The sequence below is a fragment of the Phocoena sinus genome, chromosome 4 (assembly GCF_008692025.1).
Source record: "Phocoena sinus isolate mPhoSin1 chromosome 4, mPhoSin1.pri, whole genome shotgun sequence".
NCBI classification, from domain to species: Eukaryota; Metazoa; Chordata; class Mammalia; order Artiodactyla; family Phocoenidae; genus Phocoena; species Phocoena sinus.
Window position 1 is genome coordinate 86,495,126 of NC_045766.1, and position 23,871 is coordinate 86,518,996.

A 23,871-nucleotide genomic window follows, 5' to 3' on the forward strand; every position below is an offset into this window, starting at 1 on the left:
ATTTAAAAGGAAAAGTCCTAGAGAGTAGATTTCCTCCAACTTAAGCCCATGTAAATTATCTTTTAATAACATCTTGGGGCTTCCCATCTCACACACCTAAATTAGGTCCTTGGGAAAAATCAGCATTTGTAGAGAACTTGACTCCACATGGACAAGTGCGGAAAGGCTGAGGCATCTTTAGGATATACAAAATATGGCCAACATGGATCCAAGGTTCAAGATCAGGGGACTGCTTAGCAGTTTTCCAAACCAAAGAATAATATCTTTAAAGCTTGCCAAGCCAACGGGATAAACTTGACCCATCATACTTGATTATTTTCCATGGGGCATGTGGGACAGTATGAATTATAGCCATTATACTGTCAGCAAAATCTGAGAGGGCCATGTGGCCAATATAATTTTTAATCAGTTGCCTATTTAACTCATAATTATTCACAGTACAGCAAAGCAACTGTGTTTTGAAGCAAGGCAGAACATTTGGAAGCAGAGGATGTTGATCAACATATTTTTCATGTTCTGAGAAGCCAAGAGGCATCCCACTGTCTGAGGACAGACATCAGCCTGGGAATCCGGAGAGCTGGTCCTGGTCTGGCCCAACTGGCTAGATGAGCTAGAGAAAACTGAAGTAAATCAGAGGTTCTCAGGGTGCTTTCAGACCTGGAATGTTGTCAAATGAAGTATTTATATATAAAAACAAGTGCAAGTAGAGCTTCTCTGGTTAAAGGCCTGTCCAGACAGTCCCACTTCTGGCCTAGAGGTGTCCTTGCGGGGCTCAAGGGGGAGTCAAGCCTCCCAAGAACTCTGCAGGGCATCAAGGTAATTCATTGCTCTAGACAGTCTCCAAACCAGCCCCAACAGCCTATGATTTATGTGAGTCAAAGGGTTTTCAATCCCATGTATGGGAGGCATTTTATATAGTTGGGGATCTATTTTTCTTTGAAAGACTTTCTCTTCCTTAAATGTCCAATAGATGCTAATACCCAAATAAGACACTGTATAGGTAATTCATTAATAAGAAATTCCTCCTCTAGTTTGCTAATTATCACCCTGCTCTGTCTCTGAACAGATGGCATCATCTTTGGTAAAATAACACCTCACAAAGGGCACTTGGTCATCCTCTGATGAGCCTTCTCAGTTCTGGGATAATCATATTTTAACAACCTTTCCTTTTAACACAAAAGAAAGAACAATACGAAGGTTTAGGGAAAACAGGAAAATGTTTAGGGTAGAAGAAAAAGTTAACACTAAACATTCTATTACAAAATTCTCCTGCTTTTACTAAGCCTCTTGGTGTAACCCTGAATGTCCATGTGTAAAATAAATCGTATTTGATAATGTGGTAATGTAACTAAAAGCTTCCATTTCACAGCTGGTTTGTGGTGTACTGCACATAGCTAACCCCTCCCCCGCCCCAACCCCAAGCTGCCAATACGGTAGGGGAAAGAGTGAAACAAATGACAGAATTCCTGCCGATTAAGCAGAACACTAAATGAGCTTGGGAGGGTCATTTATCTGGGACCAGAAGTTGAAGACAGATTTCCTGAAAGAAGTAAAATTTTAGTTGAAATCCAAAAAATATATATATAAAAAAATGAAGACACTAAATTCAAACTCAGATCACCTTATATTGAATATGACAGTAGCTGTGAGGGAGGGTAGGGGGTTGGGCAAATTGTAAGATTTAGCTCTGAAATCATTCCCACTGGATGCTACTACGCTTTCTCCCAATTCTGTAATGTCCCACGGGTACCTCAAACTCAGCATGCTCCAAACTAAGCATGCCTGTTTCCTTCCATCACCCTTAAAACTGCTCCCTCTCCTGTATCCCTATTTCTGGGAATGCCATCCCCCTCCTCCCAGCTACCCAAGACAGTTATACCTTCTCTTTTACCCTCCAACGAGTCGCCAAGTCCTGCTGATACTTCCTCCTATATATCTCCTGTGCCTGTCCCTTTTCCTTCATCTACACTGTCACTGTCTTCCTCAGGTCAGTATCATCTCCCACCTGGATGACCTCAGCAGCAGCCTAAGTGGTCTCCTTGGTTACAGTACTTCCCAACTCGAATACCTTTCGTGGACTGCAGCCAGAGTGATATTTCCAAAACACAAAGCTGCTCTGTCATTCATCTGTCTAACACCCTTCCCTCACCTGTTAAGGTAAAGCTAAATCACTTTAACATGGCTTAGGAGACCTCTCAGTATCTGCCACTTTACTCCTTGCCCGCTCCTCCTTGCTTACAGTAAATAAACTACAATGAACCATTTGGGTTTGTTAAGTGGGCCATCTTCTCTCTTCAAGGTCTTCACCCAGATTGTTTCCTCTCCTAGGACACTCCTAGCCTTGCTGCTCTAATCCTGGGGGCTAGTTCCTGTGTCTACTTCAGACGGCAGTATATTCATCACTTCCTCCTGGGGGCCTCCCTAGACTCGCAAGTCTTCTTAAGATATCCTTGCTATAGGCTTCTTCCACCAGTAATCTCTACCTCTCATCTTACATAGCATATTGTATTATGACTGTTTGATTAAATGTCCATTTTTCCAACTAGACTGTAAGCTTCTGAAGACAGGAAACATGTCTGTATTGATCATCACTGAATCACCAGTGCCCAGGAGACAGCCTGGCATATGGAAGGTAATCAACATATATATATTCAACAGAATGAAAGAAATAATGAATTTCTTATATTACCCCTCAGCATCCCTAATAACTGATGGGTCATTTTGTTTCTCCTCACCCTTATGCCATTGTTTTAGGGCTTTTAATCTATTCCTGACCAAGTCTTTCAGTGGCTGCTTTTTGCCTTCGGGATAACATTCAATGTTTAATCTTGGCATGATACGTAAGGCTCATTAGCCTACTTTCCCAGCTTTATCTCCATTACTTTCTTTAAATGAAATCGATGCTTGGGTTTCCTCAAGGAAACCCTATCTCTCAGTCCTTGGTACCTCTGCATTGTGTCACTCTTCTCTCTACCTGTAGCACCTGGATACTTACTAATTGCTCTTTTATGATTCAACCCAAGGGTCATCTCCTCTTGGAAGCCCAATCTACCAAGCTTTCCTCCTCCTACCAGTAATGGAATAGGTACAGGTTTTCTAAGTGTTATTGTATCCTATGCATTTTTCTCCATGGTGTTTGAATTTTGGCTTTCCTCTAAGATCAGAACTTCATGAAGAGCAGGGAGAAGAATCCTATTTATCTCCATATTCACCTAATTTAACACAGCACCTTACACAAAAGGGCACTTGATAAATATTCTTTGAATAAATACTTTCCCTTTAAATGAATACATTTTTAAAGTACAGGCAATGAGAACCAAAAGAAGCAAAAGGAGCAAACAAGCACCCGTACTTTTTTTTAGCCAATCTGACACGACGTGCACATATAATTCTTAGGAGGATCTATACGGACACCTCCTGCCAGGACGATCACTTAAACTCAAACCCAGGGAGGGAGGGAGAGAGGGACACTGTCTTCACCTTTATCTGTTCAGCATGTTTTTTTCATCTGGCTTCAACTGCACTTTAAGAATATTGTTTTCAGCATATAAGCTTTCAAAGCGTACATGTTCATAAAATATTCCTCTCAGTCTGCCAGAGTCTAAGATTTCTCAGTCCCATCATTAATGCAGATGCCTTCACACTCCAAGACATTTGCATTACGAGGTACAACTGCTGCCTATTTTTTTCTTTATTTAGATTTCATTAGGTCCGTACAGAGAAAAAAAATACTGACAGACTATCCCCAGAGAAGACATAATACCTTCCAGCCAACAGTTCTAGAATAATTGGAAATTAATTTTTAAAACCCTGTTTTTCTCTTAGAAAATGTCAACTGCTTAGTAGACAATGAATCCAAAAAAGAATGCCGATCTTTCATAGATAATACAAGCTAGACACCCCCCTGAGAGCAGTGCAGGCCTCTGTGGCCAAACCCATGTGATCTGGGAGCCACCTAGAGATCTCGTAATGCCATCCTCCCAGGTATTGTTTGAGCCTCATGGGCATTCAGCAATATAACCCACATTCCTATAGATGTGAGAAAGTGGAAGGACTCCTACTTACCAACGTGCGTGTAAATACTCAGACAGATTTAGTCACAGTTCTCCTCCACCTAAGTTTGGTTCTTGACATGTGTTCAAATTCTTTTCACACACACAAATACGCCCACCTATTACAATGTCCATAAAAAATCCCTTCTCTACAGGCCTGGTTTGAAACTCTAATTAGGGTTAGTCAGCATTTACAAAGTGGTTTGTGCTTTTCCCAAAGGCAAAGTTACAGGAGCTGAAGCATTTCACCACCATTCCCTCTAGTGTGCCTGCAGTTATAAGCTCTTAGAGGCTGGGAAGAGGTGTGGAGCCAGCCCGTCACACAAGGTAGAGGTCAGGTCAGAGCACGTGTCAGAAACCAAATCCTCAGCCTCAGAAGCTCGTCTGAAACAACAGCAATGCAGGTGACAGCGACAGGCTCCTAGGATCTGAAATGTCAGTGGGCATGTCTTGCAGGATCTTTATAAAGGTGAAACAATAGCAGGCAGTAGAATTGGGGATCTCTTGAGGGTGAGGCTAAGGTCATGGCTCAGTGTGTGCGCATTGTGTGTGTGTGTGTGTGTGTGTGTGTGTTGGGTGATGGGTAGTATGTGTGTGTTTGTGTGTATGTGTGGGTGATGCATATATCTGGAGGGACAATGAAGCTATTCCGCGGCTGGGGAAGGAGTTATATATGTAAAAAGATTTGTTTAAAGGAAAGCATTTTGTAATATTCCTTCTCTTCATCTGGGAACAAAATGACTAGGTTAAGAGGGTAAGTGATGGGGCCAGGAGGAGAGCAGAAGCAAAGTTAGCAATATGGTCCTGTCACAGAGACTTAAATTTTTCCCAAAGGTTTTGGATGGCTGGAGATGACAAAGTTTGACAGCTGAACTAGGGATGGGAGGACAAAGCAGCTAAAGAGGATTTTCTGGCTCTCTTGATCAGCTGCCCTCAGATTGCATTTAAGACTCATTTGGTGCTCACATCCTGGGCAACCCTCCATGTAGCCTTCCCTTAACTCGAAGTCCCCTTGAGGGGATGACCATTCAAGTTATCCTGATCTGATCAGACAGAGAACATTGAGCCACAGGGCTTAATTGGAAGGTCAGCTCCTTAACTAGACTGCAAATTACCTGAGGGTATAGACTGCATTTTACACCTCTGTTTTTGTTGTCCATTTCAGACACAGGCTTTTAATAAATGACTATCATGATTAATTTTTTTAAAAGACACATTATTTTGTGACAGACACTGTTCTTAGCGTGCAACATGAATTAATTTAATTCTCACACTAACCAAATGAGGTAGTGCCATTACTATCTCTGTTTTACAGAGAACACTGAGGCACAGAGAGGTTAAGTAATTTGCCCAAGGTCACAGAGTCATGAGGTGCAGAGTTGGGATTCAAAACCAGACAGTGTGTGTGGCTTTAGCATTAATACTCTAAACCAATCCATGATTCTGCTTCTTACAGACATGGGTGATTCCTGAGTTCCTTGTGGCTTTTGTGTGATTGGGGCAGGGAAACGATCTCAGGAAGTGATGAACCTTCTTAGAAGAGAAACCTACTAATGCAAACACTAAATCATAGCCTCTTTTTATTCCTCACCATGATCACCCAGAGGAAAAAAAAAAAAAGAATAACAACAACAAAAACCTATTCCCACTTAGGAGGCCATTTTGGTTCCGTGTGATTTTTTTCTTGATTGGGTCAGCCCTGGTAGATTTAGCTTGGTCCTTGGTTTTCCACAGCCTCAGATTCTGTAGGACAATGAGTCTCTTCTAGGGCCAACTCATGGCTCATGATATCCCCAAAGGGAGCCCACCTAAACTTCTTGTTCCAGAATGTATCTTGCACCCTTTTGGGTCCCCATCTCTGTGAGATGCACCTGATCCAACTTCCAGAAGCAGGATTTGAGTAATGATTCCCTACGTCCTGCCCCCGTAATGATTTTGTCTCCCTGTCACACATGTGGGGAGTGAGTGAGGGACCACAGGAGAAGAGCTATAGAAATTGCCAAGTGGTCAAAGGCAGGACTGCATAGGAAAAGGATAGGATTCCAGAAAGGTGAAAAAGGAGAGAAGGGAATGTCATCAGCAAGATGAGAGCAGAGAACGCTCCGGGAATTGGAGAGCAGTGAGGAGGTCTGAGCAAGGGCTGACACTGGAACGGGAGAGGTTGGGATACAGGCCAGGTCAGTGGAAGGAAGGGGAACAAGAAATGAGAGCAGGCTGAGGCTGCAGCCAGACAGGAAACATGAGACGCTTACATTTGACAAGGGAAGAAGGAAGGCAGAAGGGATGCGGGGTGAAAGAACTGTTCCTAGGGCAGAAGTGACACAGAGGTCTGCTTCTGACCCTTCTGACCATCTTACTCTGCCTGAGAATTTCCATTTCTAATGGGGCTCAGTGATGAGTCTTATCTAGAGCTACTGGAAAACTATGCAAAAGATAACAAGAAATGGATTGGAAAATATTCCGAGTGTCTCATACGGCATTCCCAGAAGGAGAACCTAACCTATCTGTTCAGTTTAGCTCTGATCACAATTGAAAATGATGGTGTCTGCAAGCCACTTTTCCAGCATCCTTACTTTCCTGTTCCATGCACTAAAAGATCCACTCAGCAGTTACCAGTGACAGAGCTGCTACCCTGTACTAGGACTTAGGATTGTAAGGGGAAATAAGCCATGTTCTCTGTGTACAAGTTGTTCACAGATGATGTAGAAGACACATACCTAGAAATAACAATGTGTGGAGAAGTGCAATGATAAAGATATTAACAAAGCGTTGCTGAGAGGCAGCAGAGGGAGTCCTCCAGCCATTTCCCCAATATATCTCCATCCCTTAGCTTAATTGGCTTATTTCAAGTGGAAAGCCCCCTTCCCAATCCTGACCCCCAGGCCACATTCCTTGAAATTTTTGACCATTTTTCAAATCCCACGTCAAATGCCATTTTTTCAACAAAGTCGTTCCTATTCTTAAAAGCTGAAATTAATCTTTCCATTCTGTGTTTCTGTAACACTTTATTTACATCTCTGTTATAATATTCACCCCAATTAGTTTTTTAAAATCATGTATGGTGAAGATATGTATACACATATATGTGTGTGTGTGTGTAAACCTCTCTATCACTAGGATGTAAGCTCATTTGATAGCTTGATCCACCTTTGGGTCTGCCACAGGCCCGAACATGGAGGTTTCTTAAAACGTACTCAGAGTCTGTTCGATTTGAACCACTCTACAGTCGATTTTAGGATGCTAAAGTGAGAAGACCTCGCTTCCTTCTGGCAATTGTGATTCTTTGATTGCACATGCCAAAAATAATTTCTTGTTCTGAAGAGGTACAGGAGAAATGACCTTCAGACAAAAATGACCCAGTCATTCTTCTATGTTTAGAGGTGAATAGGCAAAAAACAAAAAAAAACCCTTCAAATTAATCAAAGAATTTTTAATTTGGAAAGGACTCTACATTTCATTTAATCCAACATCTTAATTACAAATGAGGAAACTAAGTCCTGAGAAATTTGGATACTTCTACAGTGTCACACAGCCAGAATCAACAATATCAAATTTCGAGACCCTTACGTTCAAGGTTCTTTCCAATAAACCAAATTGTTTACCTTTGTTAAAAGGAAGGGAAAAGCATGATTAAAAAAAGAGAGAGAAATAGCACTAAAATATACAGAGAGGAATTCATGGAAAAGCTGTATACATTATTGAAAAAATTTTTCCTATCAGTCCCTTTGCCCATAAAGAAAACCATGCTTTCACTAACATCAGCAAAATTGTTCGTAGAGTTCAAAGCTTTACTTTAAAAATCTGACTTTTGCAGTTTCCAGATGTTTTTACCCTTAAGGTCTCCAATTATTCTACACAGTTGGCAGGGAGAATTGTTCTGAGGTTCTTCTCCAAGATATGCCAATATGTTTGGGTGACAGTGGTCATTAACAGGTGTTCTTAACAGTTGTGGAAGTGAAATAATACATCAAGGCTTTGTTGAGAGGTGCAAGTTCACACTTGCTCTCTCCCATCATGACTTAGGCAAATGCAGCAGATGCACTCAGATCTGACATAGTTTACTCCATCCCGGTTCTGCTATTAATGTCAGAACCCCTGCCTTTTTTCTGCCCTTTCCCGCATCACTCCTACCCTACTCCCACCCTGACAGAGCTGACCCAATATTACAGACGCCCTGGGGCGGCACACGCAAGCACACATGCACATACAGAATAGGTCTAAGCTCTAAATTTGAATTGAAAACTTAACTGGATTCCAATTCCAAATAGGAATAACTTACTGGGTTCCATATATATCCATATATATCCATATATATATATGGATATATATATACATATATGAAAATTATATATTTATATTACAGATATATAATATGTACACACATCTGTGTGTGTATCTAGCTAGATAGTGATTTATAATTGCTCAGGCAAAAACCACCTTGTTTTAAAAATTCTTTCATTTGCTGCAGAGGATAGACTGTGAAAACTGGTTTTCAGTTAGAGAATTCTCCCTCCTCCCCCCAGCTGCTCTGCACTTCCCAAGGCCTCCTTAGGGGCACAGGGACAGTGAGTGGGTTTTGGAGCCAGCTACATAGGGGCTTAAATATTAGTTCTGCTGTTTACTACTTGTGTGATCTTGAGAAAATTACTTAACCTCTCTGGACAATAATTTTCTTATTTCTAAAATGAGGGTGTTCCTACCCATCTTGGAGGTGTAAGGATTTGAGGTAATGTATGCCAGTGGGTGCTGCATGGGACTGCTCAGGAAATAATAGCTATTATGATGAAGGTGATGATGACGGGGAAGAGGAAGAGAGGAAGAGGGAGCAAAATGGTGGCCTCCACTTCCTGAATGCTGTCTGTATTTCAGAACCTCTCAGTAAGTCTTGGCAGAACTCGACTGCCAGTCCTTAGCCGGGGAATATTCAGCTTGAAGTAGGGAAGGGAGAGCCAGTGGTGAGGCAGGGGTGCAGGGGTGGGGGAGGAGGGGGCATGGCTGGCACTTAATATGTGATTTTCCTGTCTTGAGCTATATATATATATATTTATATATATATACACACATACACTCATGTTCCTTCCGCTGCTGGGAATAAGGCATTCATAGCAATGAGTGCCATATCTTTTGAGGAGTCAAGGACTTTTTTTTTTTTGCTGAGAAGGACTGGACTTCACAAAGCAGGGTGAACAAATTCCTGTGTTCCCACGGTGGCTAACCACAGAATTTCCAGCAGGCCCCACTATCGACAAACTCTGGCAATTCTAGTAACCGGGAGATACCCTATAGATTGCAGAACAAACGCCCAGCTCCTTTCTGGAGTCATGGGGTCAGAGTGCACAGCCACACCATGGGCAGAGCTGCTGCTGTGGTTTGAACTGTCCAAAGTACAACAGGAAGGAGGAAGCCCCAGCCTACCCGGACGTGCCCCAGTGATAGAGCCATTTAGTGCCTGCCTAAGATGCCGTTCTGTTTGCAAACACATACTATTTGCTGTAGCACCTGACAAAACAATTCCATCAGAAAGACATATGACTCATGTTAAAAGATGCCTGTGCAACATTTCAGCGATGACTCCACAGGCGTCAATTAAACATGGAAAAGACCTGTTCTGAAGCATGACCATATGGCATTTCCCAAGGAGCTGTAGTCAATGGCTGATAAAACACAAGGGATCATGCCTATAAAGAGATTTAGCAACCCTCTCCTTGCTCAAAAGCAACAAGAGCCCATGAGGACAATGAACCTGGAACCTCCAAAAGAAGAGGCGACTAAGGAAAGGCTGCATCTGAAGCCAGCATGGCTCTTCCTCATGCATAGAAAGCAAAGACCCGGGGTTGCGTGAGGTCGTCTTGTCTGCCACCAAAAAGCAGACTGATCCCAGGGATGGCTGGGAGTTTTTCTGGTAGTCTAGGGGTGAAGTCAATTGTTATGGCTACAGGTGAGAGAAAGGACTGGCAGTGGTCCATTCCCCTGCTCCTGGGAGTGCTCGCCAAGCATCAGAATCTAGGACTTTGCCCAGCACATGAGACCAAGTTCACTGTAGTCCAAACCTCCTTCCCTAGAAACCAAGCTTTAACCAGCTTTTGAATGGAAGGAAGAGGACACACTTAACAAATCTAATGAGAGTGATGTCACAGTACAAAAGCCCCAGGAGAGAGGGAGTGGCTGGTGCAGAAGTGCTTTTCAAGGCTTTGGTTCTAGATCAGCCAGGCAGACACCTGTATATATATATATAGACAAAGCTTCAAACACCGCCACCTCATCACACCTAATGCCTGCTTGTGATGAGCACCTGCATTCTCAATTTCTGTCTTTTCCAACAACAATAATATGTGTCTTTATACTCAGTCCTAGTTCTGAACCTCTTCTTAAATGCTAATCTGTTTCTTGTCTCTCTGCTATGAAAAGTCAAATAAATGAGAAAGGAAATACTTTACAGTGTTAATGTTGATCCAGATCTACAACTGTTAATGACTTTTTACTCATTACCCTTGATCTCTCCTTTTAATTTTGAGTGATTCAAGAAACGCACCCCTCACATACCCTGGCCCCAACATTAAGAAGGTAATGTTCTTAGAGTCAGTCTATTAAGTAAAAACAAAACAAAAAGACCCAAACAAACAAAAAATGGCGCTTCCATTCTCGAGTCCCTTTTGCCAATGATGCAGCGCACTTAAATCTCTTTACAGCAGCTGCTTCAGTGTTAAGTTTTTAGTTAGAAATAAGAAAGAGGTTTAGTTAAGGTCACTGACAATTATTTTCTCAGCACAATAGAAAAGCAGCCCAACCCATTAAAAACACTAAAATGGCAGAAGCAAATACAGTGGGAACAAGTAAGAATAGAAGAATACCTGGGATTGCCAGATTGGAAAGGGGGACGTTGTGGAGGAGAGGAGGGAGCGAGGCCATCCAGTCAGCATTGCAGACCTCCAATGTCTTTGTCCCGCTGGGACTGGGGGAGCAGATGGTCCCCATCCTGAGTTTCCTCCTTACCTTCCTAACTGCTAGCATCCCTTTCTATCAGTCAACTGTCAGGCTCAGCCCAGTGCCACTCACTCAGCGATCATAATTGCCCGGGCTCTCTAACACTTCAGGGCCACCTTTGTCACACCAGTCTTGCCAAAAGGCCTTTCTGCCGGGGTAGACGGGGCAAAGACGTGGCTCCCTAGCCCCCAGCACCTGCAGTCCGCACCCTCTCCGGCCCAGCCGCTGTTCCCTTAATCTGCTTAGACTCGGCTCCGTTAAACTTCTTACGTTCCCCCTCTGGAGCCAGGGAAAGGTAGGCCCCTCGAGATAAATCTTACAGAAACTGAACGTCCTACGAGCAGCCACGCCCAGAGCCACTCACACTACAGGTACCCACACGGCAGAAAGACACGCCGGTGGGTCTACATACACGTGAGCGCCCGGACGCACCATCTTCAGCCTGATTTACGCTTTTATGTCTGTCACTGGGCTGGCACATAAGCTGGGCCTGCCTGCTCTCCCTCCACCGGCTCCTCGCACAGGTTCCGCTGCCCTGTGGCTTCCAGAAGGCGCTCAGAAGTGTAACGCAGAAGGCGCTCAGAAGTGTAACCTGCGGCGCCCGGACTCCCGGCGGCCCCGCCCCACACTGCCGGGCAGATTTGCCGGGAGACGCGGCTCGTGATTGGCCGCTGGCGGAGAGCGCTCCGATTGGCCCGCGCCCTCTGAGCGGCGCCCACCCCTCCGCTGCCTGGCCTCCCTTGCTCTGTTACTCCGGCCTTCAAATGTGTAGACGGCCGCCGCTGCAGCCTGCACGCTTGGACCAGTCAGGTCTTGGATCGGACAGGTCTTTCCACGGGCCTTTCACGCTGTCAGCACTCAGAGGTTAAATGCAGCCATACGATTCCTTCCTTCTTTCCCCTACACACACACACACACACACACACACACACACACACAATGACAATTACACAGAGAGTATTACATTTTCAATAAACCACATAGGCAGCAGAAATATGAGAGGTAAAGAGGCTGAGAGGCTGAGAAAGGTGCAGTATATCATATTTGGACGACAACATCAAGGGCGGTTTGTGTTTCAACCATTACCTAATTAAGATTCTCGTACACACCACTTATTCCCATTTTACAGAGAAGGAAATAATGATACTTTGCAATTTTATTGTCTGTTGTTTGGAACCTTTTTCCAAATTCTTTGTCCCATTTGCTCTTCAGAGTATCCCTATAAGGCAGGGGGTTTGGTGGTATGACCCCCTTTTCATAGACGAAATCAAAGTTTGGCAGCCTTGTGGGAGCAGTTCATGTGGTGGCACTATTTGGAAATCCCATTTTGGAATGAGATCCTTGAGCCCTGAGGCTTGTAGGCATAGAAACCCATTTCTCTGCTTTCTGCAGTGTTCCCTGTGCTTTCAAATGGTCCCTTTCCACGGTGTAAACTATAGGGTCTTTAATGATAAGAGAATTTTGCACACAGATAATCACAGGAACACCTTGGCAAACAGGCAAATCAAGAAAAACACCCTGACCTTGACGGTGGGGTCCTGGAGGGCTTCAGGCCAGGCAGCGCCTCAGTGACTTAGGAGGGCTTACGGGAAAAGGAAGGAGCAGCCTGTGTGCCAAGAGAAGACTGATGGCTCGTGTACAGACAGACCCGCAGGTCCGCTGATACTGTCACCGAATGGCCCTGCCTCATCTCCAAGGTAAGTACACAGCAGCAATGCAGCTACTTTTCTATACACATAACTGCTGTTGCATAGTGCCCTCTTTTGACATCTTATTAAATTTCCTCTTCTGGGCTATTATTAACATTCATTTAAGCCTGCTTTTTCAGCCTTTTGAGCTGTGTGATTTTACCAAAAGTTGTGTTTGTTTGTTTCCTGGAGGAGTATGCCTTGGTTAATAAAAAGAACGTCTGCACTATTTATCATATAGCTTCTGATTCTTAAAGAGCACTACAGTGTAGTGCTGTACATATTGGGAATATGTCACCTAGCTGTTTTGTTCAATGAAATGCCACCCGCCCCCCAATCACACTATAGATTTACTTTTGAAATGTCACCTTTCTGGGCTTCCCTTGAACTTAAAAAAATTTTTTTTTTAAATCTCAACATAAAATTTTATGAAAGCTGCCTAAGGCAAACAAAAAGTGTTCTTTAAGCTTTACTGTGGAATGTCAATTTCAGTGACTTTTTTTTCTTATTTTTCAGCTCTTAATGGAAGGAAGGCACAGAATAAGAAAGCATTAAACATTAGACTTAGAGTCATCATTGTGTGAGAACTTGAAAACAAGAGAAGTGGAACGAGTTCACAGTGAGACGTTTTGCACACCTGACAGCTTTCAGTCAAAACTACTTGGTTTGTCTAAGAAAACATTTCAAAAGAAGGCAGCACGCTCTCCATATATTCTTGAGTCAGTCCTGGAAGAAATTTTTCAAGTGAAAACACAGCCTCTAGTGCAGTACTTGGCATATAGCAGGTGTTCTATAAATATTTGTTAGAAGGAGGGAGATGCTTGGTAAAACATGCTCTGCTGGGTTCTAGGTAGTACCTTAGAGCAGTGCTTTCTAACCTTTAATGTGCAAAGCAACCATATTCTGATTGAGTTCGTCTGAGATGGGCCTGAGACTCTGCATTTCTATCAAGATTCTAGCTGACGCTGATGCTCCTGGTTCAGACCACACCTTGAGTAGCAAGCCCTTAGGAAACAGCTCACGTTTGCTAGGTGGGAACGTGTACTGTGTTTTCACTCACCTTTCCAAGGTTTTATAATATTTTTATATCACTTTTATAATGAAAAAATAAATTTGCATTAAAATCCCAGCTAAGAATTTCTAAGTATTAGAGAATAATTTTTCTGTCACATAATGTAATGGAAACCAAATTATGAGTGGGATGTTTATACTATGCCACAATTGCTTTGGGAAAACCATATAATTTTAAAATAAAAATTAATATTTACAATTTGGGTAGTTAATATTTTCTTACATACTGTCTTATGAAATTTATCAGAGAGGAAACTAAATTAATAGAAGGACTGAAATTTTAAAACAAGTCAATTTTAATTAGCAATTACCACCAAGGGAGTGCTTATCATGTACAAATCATTTTGATAGGTGCTAGGAATGGAAGAAAAGTTAAATAAAAGTTGGTAACTGATGAACCCCAGATGATATATAATCCAGGAGAAAAGAGAATCAAATATGTGAATTACAAAATGTAACATGAGGCTGAATGAAGGGATAATAGAGGTACATGTGGAGGACAATAAAGAAGTATATATTTGATGGGGGAAGGGCCACAGGATGCATTATTAGAGGAGGTGACATTCAAGCCAGGTCCGGAATTCTGAGAAAAGTTTCTGCAAGTGGAAGGTGGGTGGAGGGTTTTGGCATGGGAAAGAGATTGTGTAGCTGAGAAAATGTAAGCAAAGCTATGACAATGAATGCGAGATGTGAGAAGCAGAAAACACACAAGAGTGGCAGCACGTGGGATATGTGGGAAATACCACTCATTTACTCTCACTGAACCATCACAAGAGCCCAGTGAGTTAGCTACTATTCCTATCCCCATTTTACAAAGGACACTGAAGCTTAGAGGCTACATAACTCTGCCCATAGCTAGTTAGTGGCAGAGCTGTGACTCCAGTCTCTTGATCATTGTGCCAGTGGCTTCTCATTATATGTTACCCATTATTTTTGTAAACCTGGTAAAGGATGTTTATGACCAAAGTACATTAAAGAGTTTGGACATTTTTTTCCCTATGGATAAAAGGGGCCATTGCAGATCTTTGAGAAGGGGAGTAAAATGATTGACATTGTATTTTAGGAAGACAACTTCGGCATAATGAAGAATTGTTGGAGAAATACAACAATTTCAGGTAGATCATTGAAATCGGTTATCTAAGCAGGAAAAAAGTGAGAAAGCATGCAGAAGCTCTGGCACACAGAGACTCAATGCATGGCCTTCTAAGCTATGGTGCTTGCCTCTTCGTTCCCACTTCTTATCTCCAAGGATCTATGACTCTAGGGCCCGAGTGGACAGCCTGACTGTCTCTGGAATTATTTTCATCACTTGAAAGTCTCACCAAATTGTTCATCCATTTTTATTATATGCAACCAAACCTGTTTCTATGAGTACATCTACAAATTTTGTTTTCCTTTCTGGAAATGTTTTTCTCCATTACTTGATCAAGGACCCTATTGAATTCCTGAAGAGGTGACTGCTTTACCCTTTCTTGGAGGCTACATTATATTCTGGAAATTTTTAAGATCATTCATTTTCTTCGGAATCATTTCATAAATGAGTACTGATGGTCCCAGAGCAAGTCCCTAAACAGCTTTCCATCTGGACATGTCTGGTTGGCAGGGCAAGATGGCCTGGATTTCGCTTGACTGAAGGCACCCTCAAAGCTTCAGAGGAAATGCACTGACTTAATGAGACTGTGGCTGGGCTGTCTCTGGCTCCACACCTAGGACCCTGTGCTGACTTCCCTCCCAATCTGTGTGCTAGATGGGAAAGGAATAGACCTTGAATAGCATTAGAACCAGACACGTGTTTGTTCCAGGGACATTGCCTGAAGATGAGAGAGTTTGTACGATGTTTTGATTTCCATAGCGATGTCCCATTCACAATTTTTTTCCTGGCTGGAGGGTGTGGGGAGGGTGAGGAACTGAAATGAGGAGCCAGATAAATGAAAGATGAGGTGGGAGTGTAAGCCTGCTTTGTTTTGTGCCTCATGAGAGCAGAGTTTATCTCTACTCATTCCCAACCTCCTTTCCCCAATTCAAGCCCCCCAAACTATGTGATAAAGGATCAGAGTAGGATGAGGAAATGTCACCAATATGGGTGGTGCTGGGAAACAGGATGATAGCAGCAACAACTACCCTGAGGAAGAGTGACATCACTGGAGCAGCTCGGACTATTCAGGAGCCTCCATGGAAAGGGAGGTCACCAAGCATAATGCCTTGTGAACACATATGATATACCTCAGACATTTCTGACACCAGGAATGAGTCAGGAGCTGGGGGTCAGTTATTTTATGGATTAGGGCTAGAGCCAGGGACCACATGGTTGTGACCCAGACCCTGATCATACCCAGGTGAGTGTCTTTAAGAACCTGAGTAAGAAAACAGCAGCAGGGCTTCCCTGGTGGCGCAGTGGTTGAGAGTCCGCCTGCCGATGCAGGGGACGCGGGTTCGTGCCCCAGTCCGGGAGGATCCCACGTGCCACCCGTGAGCCATGGCCGCTGAGCCTGTGCGTGCAGAGCCTGTGCTCCCCAACGGGAGAGGCCACAACAGTAAAATGGCCACGTACCGCAAAAAAAAAAAAAAAAAGAAAAAGAAAAAGAAAGCAGCAGCAACTTAAACAGGAAGTCGCCATATGTGGCATCACCTCATGCCCACCCAGTATTTGTGGCCCACAACTGGGATTCTGTCATGAAACAAGAGTGAATGTAGCAGTAATAGCCCTAAGATTGTTCCTGCAGATGTGAAAGCTTGGTGATCAGGAAGATCCTCGGAGCTTCTCTGCCTTTTATAGCTATTAGACATCAAGTGTTTCTGGTATATTTAAAGATTTCCTTTAACAACATAGTGTTGCTATAAAACTTTTGAGAGACGCTAATAACAAGTGATGATTGTAAAATTAGTTTAATGTACATTTATTCCTTCTAGCACACCATATTCCTGCACCCTCTTCTATTCCCCCTTCCCACCCACCCCTTTCACCAAAAAAAGGTAACTGAGAGAAGCTCCAGGCCTTTATTTTTCCAGCTAGTCAGCTGCAAAGTGCCTGATTTAATATGTTATGGAGCCACCTTCTGGTAGTAAAGGCACACTTCACACACACAGTAAGTACGTTTACCTTCCTTTACCCTAAAAAAAAAGTTTCCACATCACCATCACCAATAGGAACAGCTGGGAGCTTATGTAAATACAGACTCCTGGGTCACACTCCAACCCTACTGAATCAGATCCCCCGGGGGTGGCATCTTTCTTCTGTCTTTTAAAAAAAAGCTCCCCGAGGGATTTTTATGTCCCACATGCTTTAGATCAAGACCTTGAAATGTCAATCAATTTCTCTTAAAAAAAAAAAAAAAAGAATAGGTAGAATGACAGTTCTTATCCATGTTGTGTATAAGTTTAAGCAATCAGAGAAAAATATTTCCATTTAACCGGCAAGAACACAGAACTGCTCTCTTTACTTACCCCACCCCAAGGTTCTTGGAATTATGAGAGTGATATCAGCTGTCAGGAGAACTGTATGTACTAGCATATATCTTCATAATTACTTGACCTTCCACCACAATTAGAATGACCTCTGTACATTTGTTATTCATTTAGCAAATAATGACCTGATTCTGCATTTTGGGTTGCTGAAACCAGTTGGAAATACCATGTTGCCACATCACCCAAGCAGTAAATAGCACGTTAATTGAGAGCAGATATTGTCATTCTTTCCCAACTTTATTATTAAAATTACAAGTTTGCGGAAACAACTTCCACCAACACAAATAATTCTTTTTTTTTGCACTCTAATCCTAGGTTTATTCAACACAATTCTTTTCTCTACACAACAAAGTACAAACACAATATTATCTAAAATGCTACAAAGTTACAAAACTCAAAACAGAAAAGGTATAGTACTGATTGTACAATAAAAGCCAAAAAAGCAATGTACACGTTGCCAAAGTAACCTGCACGACCACCATGAATACCAACACAACGGGGGTTCTGTGATGACCCGACAGAGCTGGCTCTCAACTTAACCAGTTTCAGAGAGAAAGGGAGACGTGGGTTTGTCTGTGTGTGTGTGCACGCACATGAATACACGTGAAAAGAACCATTTTGGGTATTTGGCCCTAGAGGTCAGAAGAGGACTCGAGCGGGGGAGCAGGGCCAGGCTAGCAGGAATGGCAGCTGCGTAAAAGCACACCGTTTCCTGTGGGACCCCGAGGCCAACAGGTTAGGGCACGACCAGCCCACCAGATGGGCCCCACATCATCTGTGGAATGGGAAAACATGCTCCCAGGCTGGGGCTGTACCACCGCCTGGAGGCCCCTGCTCATCCCTGCTGGCTCTGCCACTAAACTGACTCTCAGGAACTAGAAATGCGGAAGATTTCTAGCCAGAAAACTGGAGGGCATCATTATAAGCACGGCCCCAAACCAACAACACTCCTGCAGCCGGAACTCTGCCACCAGAGGAAATGTAGCAATTACTGCCTTCACCTTCGAAGCCTGCCTCTGAGTGAGGGATTTCTTTCCTACCGATCCTCCTTCTGCTAGAAAAGTGACAAAAGTGAGTTGGATGGGATAAAAGTCACAGGGCAGAGCTTCGGTGGCCCTGCTTATCGGGAGGAGTTGGAGCTGGAGGGGCTCCTGTGGCGGCGGCGGCCAGGGGAGCGGGATCGCTGGCGCACAGGGGACCTGCGCCGAGGGGAACGTGACCTTCTCCTCATCCGTGGGGGTGACCTGCGCCCCCTTATCTTTAGAGCGATCCTTGGACTTCTCATCAGAGCGGTCTTTGCGTTTGGAGGCGGTGGCAGCATTCTCCTGGGAGGGCTGAATCACCTGGCGGGTGGCCGAGGCCAGGTGGCCAGCACAGCAGGGGCAGTGATCTCCTGGCCATCGATCTGTCCTCCGTCCATGTGCTTCAGCGCCTTCTCGGCCTCATCTGGATTCTCAAACTCCACATATGCATAGCATTTAGACAGATGTGGGTGCATCCTTTCTACAGGCATGTCAATCATTTTAATTTTCCCATAGGTGGAGAGTATCTCCATGATATGATCCTTGGTCACATACCTGGTGAGCCTTCCAATGTGCACTTTGGTGGGTTTAGGGGAAGGGCTCTGCCTTTTCCTTTCCTTTTCATCTCTTTTGGGTGGTTTGGATTTGGAGCGGGAACGCCGCCTGTTGTCATGCCTGCGCCCAGAAGGACTCGGAGAGCCAGAGGAGCTGCTGGAGCTGGAGCTGCGGGATGTGCTGGAACTTCCTGAGCGGCTGGATGCTGAAGATGAGCTGGAGCCGCTGCTGGAGCCCGTGCTGGTGCTGGAGGCTGAGCTGGAGGTAGAGCTGGACCGAGACCTCGTGCTGCTGCTACCACTGGAAGCGCTGCATCTCTTTCGAGTTTTATCCCTGCCACGATCCTTCTTGCTTGACTCCTTGGTGGCCCCCTTATCTTTAGAGCGATCCTTGGACTTCTAATCAGAGCGGTCTTTGCGTTTGGTAGGAGAAGGAGCCATCTTCCCGCCGCCGCAACCTCCTCCCGCTCCTGATTCTTTTTTAAAAAACAAAGGAAGTAAATTTCAAAGTAAATAAAAATAATGAATCGTTAGTGTTTTTCCCTTATCCGCTCTCTCAATGTTAGGTTACAGTCAAAACGCTTAGTATGTTTTTTGGACTGTCGAGGATTTGGTTTCAAAGAGTTCTGATCTGCTTAAGTCTCTGCAGCTAAGTCCCCACCTCAGCCACATGTCTTGCTGCACCCTTCCTAAACTCTGCCCACAGCTCCTGCTTCCTTTTAGTAGCAAAAGTAGAGAAAGTAAAGTTTATCCCACACGTCCTTCTGTTTCAGCCCAGTATAAGGAAGAATGTTCTAGAAGTCCGAGTTAGGCATAAAAATGAAGTAGGGAGGAAATGAGTCCCTATGACTGGAAGCATCCAAGCTGAGTTTGGTAACAATAAGACAGTAAGGTGCTGGAAGCTTCGATGGAAGACTGAACTACGTAGCTTTACGGTCTTTCCAGCCATTTTCTGTTTTTTCCCTCCACCAGCTGTAAAACCGTACCTTTACACACTGAAGCCATTCCTTCCTCTCCTCTTTATTACACTGATTTACTCAAATCTTTGACTTCTTTTGATGGGCCTGGGATTACGGGAGCATCTTTTCTATAAATATGGAACTGATATTCTAAAATCATGCTGCTACCAACAAAAACTTGAGTTTGGTTTCAGGAGTAGTTTTCTAATAAAGCCTTTATATTGATTATACACTGTAGCCTCTGGGACAGCTCAAAATTTTCTCTACCCCCCTCCCCACGTTCAGCACCCAGGATGAGATGCTCCGACCTCAGGAAGCTAGTCTCAGAAAACACTTAGTGGAGTTCTCAGCATGGGGAGCGTGAATGGCCAAGATGGGAGTCACTTTGGTGCCTCCAACACCTCCACGGTGGTAGGACTGGTGTGTGTGTGGTCCTAGGGCAGAACTCCCCAAATCTCCACCTGAGATGCCCTAACCCTGGAGAAGGGTAAATTCACACTGCCCAGAGCCCCATATGGCAAGCACTTATCCTGGCATTTCTTTCAAGTCGCATTTTTTTTTTCTCACAAATTCATTTAAATTTTGTTGTATATACAGACAGCTCATACAACTCAATAACAAAAAAACCCAACCCAATCAAAAGGTGGGCAGAAGACCTAAGAAGACATTCATCCAAAAAAAGACATACAGATGACCAATAGGCACATGAAAAGATGCTCAACATTGCTAATTACTAGGGAAATGCAAATCAAAACTACAGTGAGGTACCACCCCACACTGGTCAAAATGGTCATCAAAAAAAAAGTCTACAAATAACTAATGCTAGAGAGGGTGTGGAGGAAAGGGAACCCTCCTACACTATTGGGGGGAATGTAAGTTGGTGCAGCCACTATGGAAAACAGTATGGAGATTCCTCAAAAAACTAAAAATAGAGTTGCCATATGATCCAGCAATCCCACTCCTGGGCATATATCTGGAAAAAAACACAATTTGAAAAGATACATGCACCCCAGTGTTCACTGCAGCACTATTTACAATAGCCAAGACATGGAAGCAGACTAAATGCCACTGACAGATGAATGGATAAAGAAGATGTGGTACACATATACAGTGGAATACTACTCAGCCATAAAAATGAGTGAAATAATGCCATTTGCAGCAACATGGATGGACCTAGAGATTATTACACTAAGTGAAGTAAGTCAGAAAGAGAATTACAAATACCACTTGATATCACTTATATATGGAATCTAAAATATGATACAGATGAACTTATTTATGAAACAGAAACAGACTCAGAGAACAGACTTGTGGTTGAGGGCATTCCAGTCAACAGAGGAGTTCATAGCCTGCATTTCCTTAACTGCAAGTTTTGATTTGACCATTACACCAAAGCAACATAACAGACTAAAAAGTTTGGTCTCAGTAATATAGAATATCTTCAGATTAAGTATTTATTGAATAAATACACATTGCTCAAGCTGTTTACTAAAAATTTGGAGAGTTGAATAAAGTTCTCTAGGAGAAGAAGGGGAAGTGATTGCTGAGTCTTCTGCCCCCCACTCTTCCTGGGGAGTCCCCAGTAGGAAGGCTGACCCGGAGCTTGCATCCACCACTGCCCTGTGTGCGGGATCTTGCCCCAGGGACTGTGTTAAATGTGAACTGTTTCCACAATTTCTACTAATGTGTCAACAGAAAACACTGCCGAATGGTTTGAGTAGGAGCTGCAGTTTCTTTCTTGGGTGAATTCTGGAGAGACAGCTTAGTCTCTTTCGATATAAAATAGTTTAATGCTGAGAGGAAAAGTTTGCCCTGGAGTTTTGGGGAAATCTAAGGGCTCTCTTCATTTCCTTAAGAAAGAAAAATTGATTGAAGTTTTGATGGATCCCAGCCAGTACCTAAGGCAGAATAATTGAGACCCAGAAATGAAACGAAAACAGTGAACTTGCAGGATTAATCCTCATTTATTTTCGCCTGAACTTTGAGATTAAATAACACTCAGGGACAGAGAAAGAAAACTCTTCCAAATAAATAGATCTTTGCACCTTGTCATACTAAGGGCTGCAATGTTTAAGAAAATAGGCTGGTTTTGAGTCAATTAAGCAATATTTACTAGGGTCTTACTTAAGTACTTTTTTTCCCTTAAACTTTCTATTTGGAAATAATTTCAAACTTTGAAAAAGTTTGCAAAAAGAAAAAGAGTAAAGGGCTTCCCTGGTGGCGCAGTGGTTGAGAGTCCGCCTGCCAGTGCAGGGGACACAGGTTTGTGCCCTGGTCTGGGAGGATCCCACATGCCGCGGAGCGGCTGGGCCCGTGAGCCATGGCCGCTGAGCCTGTGCGTCCAGAGCCTGTGCTCCGCAACGAGAGAGGCCACAACAGTGAGAGACCCGCGTACCGCAAAAGAAAAAAAAGAGTAAAAAAAATCTCCACATATTGCCCTTACCTAGATTCATCTATTATTAACATTTTTATCATCTGCTTTTCTCACTCTCTGCATGTATACGTACACATGCATGCATGTATCTATGTGTGTACATGTATTACATATACATGTGCACATACCCACTAGGAGTAAGTTATGTATACATCATGGCCATTTACCTTAAATACTTCAGTGTGCAATTCCTACGAATAGGAATATTCTCTTACTTAACCACAGCAGAGTTATCGATACTTCTTTATCTAGTCTTCTGCCCCTATTCTAGTTTTGTCAGCCCATCTGACAAATGTCAGATCTGATTTGCCAGATTTGTCATATCTGATTTGCCAGATTTCCTTTGTAGCTTTAATCCCCCTCCAGTAAAGGATCCAGTCTAGAGCAAGATAGTGCAATTAACTGCCATGTCTTTTTAGCTTTCTTTAATCTGGAAGATTTTTTTTTTTTTTTTTTGCCTTTAGACATTCCTTATTTTGTCTATTTGATGTTGCTTTGTGACTGGATTCAGTTTATTCATTCTCTGCCTTAATACTGCAAAGGGAATATTGTGTCCTTCCGAGGGTATCACATCTGACGGAGCAGGCTGTCCATTTGTCCCTCACAGATGTTAATTTTGACCACTTGGTCGAGTTGTCTAATTTCTCCACTATATAATTACTGCTGCTTTTTACCCCCTTGTAACTAATAAGCACACTTCAGGGAGACCATTAGAGACCATGCAAATATCCTGATTGTCATCAAAGTTTCCTCCTTTTTTAGTATTTGTTGATGAATCTAGCCTGATTCAGTCTTTACTATAATGATTACAGAATGATGACTTTCCAACTCCAGCACTTCTGTATTTACCAGTCAGCTCCCAACATCCTACTGTACGCAAGAGCCCTCTCTTTTTCCTCCCTCCCTCCCTCCCTCCCTCCCTTCCTTCCTCCCTTCTCTCTCTTTCTCTCTCTCAATGTCTCTCTCTCTCTCCCTATGTATCTGTCATCTATTACCGGTACAGATTTATGAATTCTTACTTTTTTTCAATGGCTTCTAACTCATTAGTATACTTCATTATATTAGTGCTTAAACTGCCCTAGATTTAGCCAGTAGCAGACTTCAAGCTGATTCCTGCATCCTTCTGACATACCCCCAGCATTTTTTGGAATATGTTCTTATTTTCTGACATAACAAGATATTCCAACATCAGACATTTCTCTGCAAAGTTCTGATTCCTTTCAGCATGAAATTATATTAGTGAGCAAGATGCTAGTGCCAGTCGTGCTTATTGTTACTGGAATATCTTTGCTTCTTGGTCCATCCAAAAGACAGATCTGGGAAAAATAGGTATGTATATATACATACAACACACACACACACACACACACGATTGAAATTACCACCACCAATAGGGACAGATGGATATCATATTATATAAATTATATTTATATAAATATAATTTTTTCCTTATCTTTCCCTCTTTCTTACACAAAGGTAGCATATTATATACTCTTTGCACTTTGCTTTTTTCCCTTAACACTGTCTCCTGGAAATCACTCCATATAAGTCAATAGAGATTTTCTTCATTCTTGTTTTTACTGCTGTACAGTTTCCATTTTGTGTATTTAGTATAGTTTATTCAATCAATTTCCCATGTTTG

The 23,871-nt window shown here is 43.1% G+C and overlaps 1 protein-coding gene and 1 pseudogene across 3 annotated transcripts in view; both read right to left on the reverse strand.

The window, feature by feature from the left end:
* PLCXD2 (phosphatidylinositol specific phospholipase C X domain containing 2) overlaps positions 1 to 11,650 on the reverse strand; it is a 47,778-nt gene extending 36,128 nt beyond the window's left edge. For all 3 annotated transcript variants that reach the window (XR_004349764.1, XM_032631453.1, XM_032631454.1), the window contains exon 1: positions 10,904 to 11,650. Coding sequence is in view for 2 of the 3 variants with exons in the window: in XM_032631453.1 (XP_032487344.1) it covers positions 10,904 to 11,063 (160 nt within the window). In the remaining variant the exon portion in view is untranslated. The remainder of the gene's footprint in view (positions 1 to 10,903) is intronic.
* A 6,446-nt stretch (positions 11,651 to 18,096) lies between these two features.
* On the reverse strand, positions 18,097 to 19,277 carry LOC116753262 (annotated as a pseudogene).
* Positions 19,278 to 23,871: the final 4,594 nt, after the last annotated feature.